The sequence below is a fragment of the Beta vulgaris genome, chromosome 5, assembly GCF_026745355.1.
Source record: "Beta vulgaris subsp. vulgaris cultivar EL10 chromosome 5, EL10.2, whole genome shotgun sequence".
Lineage (NCBI taxonomy): Eukaryota > Viridiplantae > Streptophyta > Magnoliopsida > Caryophyllales > Amaranthaceae > Beta > Beta vulgaris.
The window spans coordinates 60,548,331-60,556,591 of record NC_079206.1 but is presented as its reverse complement, the minus strand read 5'-3'; the positions used below and the strand labels follow the sequence as shown (position 1 = coordinate 60,556,591).

The 8,261-nt window shown below is 35.8% G+C and overlaps 1 protein-coding gene across 1 annotated transcript; it reads right to left on the bottom strand.

Annotated features, from left to right (window-relative positions):
• Nucleotides 1–4,753: 4,753 nt before the first annotated feature.
• Nucleotides 4,754–7,833, bottom strand: LOC125497986 (uncharacterized). The gene is made up of 2 exons (XM_048645722.1): nt 6,307–7,833; nt 4,754–5,977 (listed from the first exon to the last, which is right to left on the bottom strand). The coding sequence occupies exons 1-2, from the start codon at nt 7,445–7,447 to the stop codon at nt 5,964–5,966; spliced, it is 1,155 nt and encodes a 384-aa protein (XP_048501679.1). The 5' UTR covers nt 7,448–7,833; the 3' UTR covers nt 4,754–5,963.
• Nucleotides 7,834–8,261: the final 428 nt, after the last annotated feature.

Below are 8,261 nucleotides of genomic sequence, written 5' to 3'. Positions count from 1 at the left end.
GTTTTTCCATCTTTAATTGTGAGGCTCTCCTTCCACTTTTGTAATAGGGATTCGATTCTCACCCCTTATAAGAATGATCTCCAATTTCTTCCCTTCTTACAAGATAATTTTCCTTACCAGAAGGAAATTATTAGGTGGCAATGAGATTATTTAAATAGGGTTAATATTGACTCATTTTTATATAATAGTCAGTACTCCCTCCATCGTATATTAATCTATTATTATTGATAGTGGAATTTTTTTTAAATTGTACTTAGTATATTATAAGACCTCGACTTTTTAAAAGATGAGTGTAGGAGTGTGTTTTTCCAATATTGTGTGGACACATCATAAAAAGAGAAATAATATAAAATTTGTGAGAATTTGTCATTTCATAAACTGTATAAATTAATATGGGACAAATAAAAAGTGTATCGATTAATTTACGACGGAAAGAGTATTAAAAATGGTCAATTTCTTATCAAGTTAATGCGTTTAAATATAAATTGCAATAAAGTAAAAATATGTTAGATTCAAGTATGTAATTATAATGATGATAACTTGATAAGTACAAAATTATAATACAAGTAATAAAATGATGGGATAAAAACAATCATAAATTAAAGATAAAATAACAACGAGTTAGTCTTGCGTGTTCCTGATCCACAATAATATTAGTGTGGATCAAAGCCACTAATTTAACATAGTGCTCCTTTTTTTTCATATACTAACCTTATATAGTTATACTATATAGTTACTATTTACCATAGTGACTGTTTTTTTTTTTTTTTAATATAGTCACTTTTTCTCACATTAGTTTATCATGATAAAGTTTTCACTTTGTGACATAGTAATAATTTTTTTTCACATAGTCAAACTTCACAATCTATATTTACGCATATTTTATATTTATTTATTTTTATATAGTGACCTTTTTTTTCATAAATCACATGAATTAGCATTAGGTTTACACTGATTTAGTATGAACCAAATCCATATAAGATTTTTACAATAACAACTGATGTGATGTATTATATAATCAATTTATTGACAGAATTGCATACTTCTTTCACATCCTTTACAGTGTGTTTGGTTCATTTTTAGTAAAGGAAAGAAAGGGAAGAGAAAGGAAGGGAAGAGAAAAGAAAAGAATGGAAGAGAAAGGACAAAAACCTTAATTTCTCATGCTTGGTATAAATTTTCTCTTTCCTTCCAAATTCCCCTGCTTTTAGGAAGAAAGGAAAGTGGAATTTTATTAAATCAATCATTCTAAGTTTTTTTATCCCTCCACCCAAAGAGTAAATAATAACAGGGGATTATATGATAGTAGATTTTTGATAGAATTTATCCATTTTTTTTAGACTCTTTTCAAAAACCTCGTGATAAGAAGAATTTTCTTTGCACTGCCTTCACACAAGATCACTCCCCACATGCCCCATAAGCCCCACAAGGCCACAACCAACCCTCCCATACAATATATAGTTTAACTACATCATTGAAACACTTAGGCTCCGTTTGGTACAGCGTAAAATATTTTCAGTGTAAAATGATTTTCATGGAAAACAATTTACAATGAAAAGCACAATTCCAAAATTAGTTTTCCGTTGTTTGGTTTCATGTAAGGAAAATGATGAAAAGAAAGGAAAATGAAAGGGGAAATAAGGAGGTAGTGAGAAAAGTGTACAAGAGAGATAAAGAAAACAGTTTTCCCTTCATTTTTGAAAGGAAAATGGTTTTCCATCATTGGGAGAGTAATTTTTACCCCAAGGAAAAATAGTTTTACACTCTTTTACCAACCAAACAATGTAAAACTGAAAATAGAGGAAAACAGTTTTCGGGAAAAACGTTTTACACCCTACCAAACGGAGCCTTAACATCAACATAATTACACGGAACACCAAGGATGTCTTGGCCTAGTGGTTAAGATTGAGGTGTTGTGAACGATAGGTCACAGGTTCGAATCCCCCCTCTCCTTCTTTGTATTTTGTACCGCCTTCGTGATTCATATGAATTTATAAAAAAAAAGATTTACACGAAATCTTTCTTAACTACGAAGCTTTATGGATAAGCAAATAAAGAAAGTTGAGGTATAATTTTAATCTAAGAAATTTAACTAATTTCAAAAGAAAAAATGAGTAATGAAAATTTAAAAAAGAAAATGACTTTTTTAAATTTGTTTCTTTGATAACATTAGTTGTGTTATTGGAATGGTTATTGTGGTAAATGTGCTACCTTATTGTACGTCACACTGTGCGTTCGAGCTTTAATGTTTACATCTCCTTAGTTTTTTTTACGAGGAAATATATATATATATATATATATATATATATATTTATGTGTGTGTATGATAACACAAGATTCTTATATCTTCGAATAGGAAGGTAACACATGTATGGCATGATATGGATATAGCATGGGTCATATTAGAGGTGATCATGGGTTGGGCAGGGCCGGGCCGTAGTAAAAAAAAATTGCTCATTAGTCGGGCCGGGTTAAATTTTTGTGCCCAAAACCAGCTATTTCGGGCAAAAATTAGCGGGCTTTTCAGCCAAAATTGGACCGGTCAAAAAATAGACTAAAAAACGGCAAGCCAACAAAATTCTGGGTAGGACTGACCGCGGGCTGAAAAATTCTGCCCAAAACCCGGCTCAAAATAGGGTCAGGGCGGGCCAAAATGATCAGCTCTAGGTCATATTGAAAAGAATCAGACACTCAAAATGATTTTAATCTGGAAATCAGTTTCCAGTTTTGTATATTCACAAAGCTCACAACCAGGAAGCTTTTGATATCAAAGTTTTTACAAAAGCCTACGGCTCACTAACCTTTCTATCTCTATATATATACAAGGAACTAGCTAGAAACCTAGGACAAAAGGAGTGAGCTGTACAAAAAGACAACAGCAATAAAAAACAAGAAAACGGCTAAGATCCAATAGGGATCAGGTCCAAAAAGGACAAGGGGTAAAAAGACAAAAAAGATATTTTGGAACATGGAGGATTATTGTTCCTTACAAAAAACTTTATACATGTATATATTCAATATACCCCCCTCAAGTTGGACTGGTGGTAATCAGTCCCAACTTGAAACTAAGATGCTTGTGCTGTTGCTCACTTAGACATTTAGTCATGATATCTGCCAACTGAAGGAAGGACTTCACATGTAAAACATTGATGAACCCAGCAGAGAGATGTTCCCTGACATAGTGGCAATCGACCTTGAGATGCTTAGTCCTTTCATGGAAGATAGGATTGTGAGCAAGATAGATGGCAGATTTGTTGTCACAAAATAGATCAATAGGTTGAGGGACATTAAAACCAAGATCAGTGAGGAGCCCTGCTATCCATACCAATTCACTAGTGGTTTGAGACATACATCTATACTCAGCCTCAGTAGAAGACTTAGAAACTGTCTTTTGTTTTTTTGTTTTCCAGGATATGAGAGAATTGCCTAGAAACACACAATATCCTGTTAAAGATCGAGCACTAAAAGCACAGTTACCCCAATCAGAGTCACAAAAGCCAGTCAATTTGAGGTCAGAATCAGCAGAGTAGAACAACCCTTGATTGATGGTTCCTGAGAGGTATTTAATGACATGAATAGCAGCCTGTAGATGTGGTTTGCGAGGAACAGTCATAAATTGACTAAGTTGTTGAACTGAATATGAGATGTCTGGCCTGGTTAGATTTAAGTAGAGAAGTTTCCCTATTATGCTTCTGTAGAATTCTGGATCTTCTAGGATGTCTCCTTCATCAGTGGACAACTTGATGCCCTTGGGAAAAGGACATTTCACAGGTTTGCAGGTAGCAGTTCCTGTACTCTTTAGGATATCTAAAATGAACTTCCTTTGATGCAACATGAGCCCCTTGGCATTTCTGGCCACTTCAATCCCAAGAAAATACTTCATGACCCCTAGATCTTTGATGGTGAAAGCATCATCCAGGGCTTCTTTGATGACCTGAATCTCATCCTTAGCATTGCCTGTGATCAAGAGATCATCAACATACACCAGTATAAAAATCAACTGCCCTTTGACAGCTTTAGAAAACAAGGAATAGTCACTTTTAGACTGAGTGTAGCCATGTTGAAGTAAGAATTTTGTGAGCTCAAGGTTCCACTGCCTTGAAGCTTGCTTTAATCCATATAGACTTTTTTTAAGCTTGCAAACCTGCCCTTCTGTAGCTTGAACATAGCCTTTTGGTGGCTTCATGTAAACTTCTTCATCTAGATATCCATGCAAGAATGCATTGTTGATATCTAGATGATGTAAGGTCCATCCTTGGATGGTGGCAAGACCAATTAAAGTTCTCACAGATGTGAACTTTGCAACAGGAGAAAATGTGTGTTTGTAGTCTTTGCCTTCTATCTGCTTATCTCCCCTGGCTACAAGTCTTGCTTTTAATCTATCAATATCACCATTGGGCTTGAACTTAATCTTATAAACCCATTTGCTATCAATTGCCTTCTTGCCTTCAGGTAAGAAAGTGAGCTCCCATGTATTGTTAGTATCAAGAGCATGAAGCTCTTCTTGCATAGCCTGAACCCACCCTTCATCTCTTGCTGCCTCTGTGTAATGAAGTGGTTCCCTCACTCTGAGCACATTGTTCAAGTAGCTCAAATAGCCTTCATCAAAGTCCTTTGTCTGCCTGATTTGTTCAACAATGCTACAGGAGGAAGTCTTACTAGGAACAATAGTGTTCTTCCCTGGGATGTCATAAACATAATCTTGATATTTGAAAGGAACCTCTGTGTGTCTTGTAGATTTCCTAGTAAGAGGGACCTCCTCATGGTTGTCTGAAGTGATCTGAGGAGCTGTATCAAGCAGTTCATGCTCCACCTGTTCAGCATCTGTAAAAACATGCTCAGTTGTTCCCTCATCATCTACTGGATGAAGGGTGTTAGTTGGCTCATCATAACAAAAATTAGTGTTATCATCAGTTGTTGCTGCAGTATCTAGGCTAAAAGAACCAGGTGCTGTTTGATTTAATAAGAAAGGGAAAATGTTTTCTTTAAAAACAACATCTCTGCTTACAAAAATCTGTTTAGTTGCCAAATCCATGACTTTGTACCCCTTTTGACAATATGGGTATCCCAACATAATACATCTAATTGCCCTTGGGGCAAATTTATCACTTGGCCTCTTATGAGGACTAGCATAGCATAGGCAACCAACCATTTTGAGATGCTCATAGTTTGGTTCCTTCTTAGTCAACCTTTTGTAGGGTGTATCCCAGTTGATAACAGAGCTAGGTAGGAGATTTATTAAATGTGTGGCTGCAAGAATGCATTCTCCCCACAAGTAATTGGGCATTCCTGCATGCAATTTCAAAGCCCTAGCTGTTTCAAGTAAGAACCTGTGCTTTCTCTCTACTCTGGCATTTTGTTGAGGGACTCCTGCCACACTTCTTTGATGTGTGATGCCTCTTTCATGAAACATCTGTCTGCATTCTTCTTGAAATATCTCTGTTCCATTGTCACTTCTAAGTGTCTTCACTTTAGTATCAAAGTGATTTTCAACATGAACAAAGAAGTTAAGTAAGGTGCCTTTCACCTGCTCTTTGTTAGACAACAATTGAGTCCAAGTAACCCTACTGTGGTCATCCACAATAGTAAGAAAATAACTTGCACCTGTTAAGGACTTTGTCCTGTAGGGACCCCATAGATCCACATGTATCAATTCAAACACATGCGAAGCAATAGATTTACTAAGAGTGAAAGGCAATTTGTGATGCTTAGCAAGAGAACAAGTGTCACAAAAAAACTCTTTAAGATTCTTACACTTGCATAGAGTTATATGTTGCATCTTTGACAAAGAAACATGCCCTAGTCTAGCATGAAGAAGATTCAAGTTAGCTACATTATTACAGTTTGTCATTGTTTCATCATTAGCAAAATTTAGTAAAACTTCAACATTCTTCTTCATATCCTCAGTGTCACTTTGTAGCTTATAGAGGTCACTTTCCTGCTTTCCAAGAAACACATTTCTTCTAATGGAAAGGTCCTGTAATATGCAACCATGTTTGTTAAAAATCATCTGAAACCTTTTTTCTTGTAAAAGCTTAGCAACAGACATCAAGTTATGGTGAAAATCAGGGATGTAAAGAACATTTTTTAGAGTCACATCATGATTTATCATAACATCACCTATCTCACACACATTTTTCACACTTCCATCTGGAAGCCCCACTTTTATTTTTCCTTTTAAAACCTTTCTGTTTGATAACAAATCCCTATTACCTGTCATATGGTCACTAGCTCCAGAGTCAATGAGCCAGCATCCAGATTGAGTATTAATCTTGTTCATAACGTTATTTGAAATGCTAAGCTTACCTGCAAAATTTGCCTGACTGCTGCTAGCTTCTCCTTGCTTCTCTGCAATAGCCTTGATGACTTCTTGAACAAGAGTGTTCATGAATTTGTTGTCTTGCTTCATTCCACTTGCTTCTTGATCCTGAGCTGCATAATCCAGAGGGTTGTCTTGAATAGGATTTCTTGTATCCTTCACCATGTTTGCAGCACTCTTGAATTGTTCAGGTCCCTTCTTGTACCACTCTGGGTAACGCACAATCTGGAAGCATTCCTCTTTATTGTGCCCCTTCTTACCACAATGCTCACAAAACCTTGTCATCTTCTCTATTTTGAACTGTTTGTAATAATCTTTCTTCTGGAAATTTTTTAACAGCCCCAAATTTCTGCTTTGAACTTGCCTGTTCACAGCTAAAGCACTAGCTTCCAGAGCTGCTGTCATTTCTCCTGTAATTTGTTTTTGCCTTTCTATTTGAAGCACCAAATTGTAGGCCTTGTTCACAGTGACCAAGGGGTCAGTGCTTAAGAGATTTGATTTCATCTGGTCATATCCAGTATTGAGTCCCATCACAAATTTTATCAACTTCTCAGTGGCTTGTAAATCCATCACCCTTTTTGCAAGATCACAGCTACACTTTGACATTGCACCACATGTGCAGTCTGGCATACCTTCCAAATCTCCAATCTGGTCCCAAATACTCTTCAGCCTGCAGTAATACTCACTTATACTAAGGTTGTTTTGCTGTAACTCCCACAAGTCTTTCTTGAGTGCAAAGAGTTGTGGAGCATTTGTCTGAGCATATCTCTCAAGAATTTCTTCCCAAAGTTGCTTGGTTGACTGCATATTCACCAAGCTTCCTGCCACATCTGGTTTCATGGTTGCCAGCAGCCATGACCTAACCATATAATCGCATCTTTCCCATTTTTGGACTTCTTCTTCTCCAGTAGTGGGTTTAGGGTGTTTTCCTCCAAGAAAGCCTAGCTTATTTTTAGCTCCTAAGGCTATCCTGATACTCTTACTCCAGTTCATGAAGTTTGTTCCATCAAAGATGATGCTTCCTAATGGTGTAGACCCATTATCATTCACAGCTATGAATAAAGGATCTTTGTAAGGGTTTGCATTGGTATTTTCATTACCAGTTTGCTCACCTTTGTCTTTAGCCATCTCTTAAAAGAAAGTTGAGCCTCTGAAACTTTTAAAGGAAAAGTGATAACCAAAGCTCTGATACCATGAAAAGAATCAGACACTCAAAATGATTTTAATCTGGAAATCAGTTTCCAGTTTTGTATATTCACAAAGCTCACAACCAGGAAGCTTTTGATATCAAAGTTTTTACAAAAGCCTACGGCTCACTAACCTTTCTATCTCTATATATATACAAGGAACTAGCTAGAAACCTAGGACAAAAGGAGTGAGCTGTACAAAAAGACAACAGCAATAAAAAACAAGAAAACGGCTAAGATCCAATAGGGATCAGGTCCAAAAAGGACAAGGGGTAAAAAGACAAAAAAGATATTTTGGAACATGGAGGATTATTGTTCCTTACAAAAAACTTTATACATGTATATATTCAATACATATGATAGTAGATTTTTAATTATTCCATATGTCCCCTACTAGACATCATATAGTTTTTATTAGTAAGGAATTGAAAATATGAAAGGTCAAATGTCCATTTTGAAAAAGACAGAGGGAATATTACATATTATTAATGGGAATTTATAATCTAATTAAGTTCACAAAACTTGACTTTGGATAAAGAAATACAAAATCTATCAAGGCATAGATGAAGTATATTTAAATTAGATGTATCCTATAACAATATGTGTACTGTTACCACATTATTGGATGCACTATGCAATATGCATTAACGGTAAAATATAGAAGTGATTGAGGAACAAATGACGAAACTTGAGCATGAAGTGATAACGATATATAGCAGCATATAAAACGATGAGACTTGAGAGGTTGAGCTATC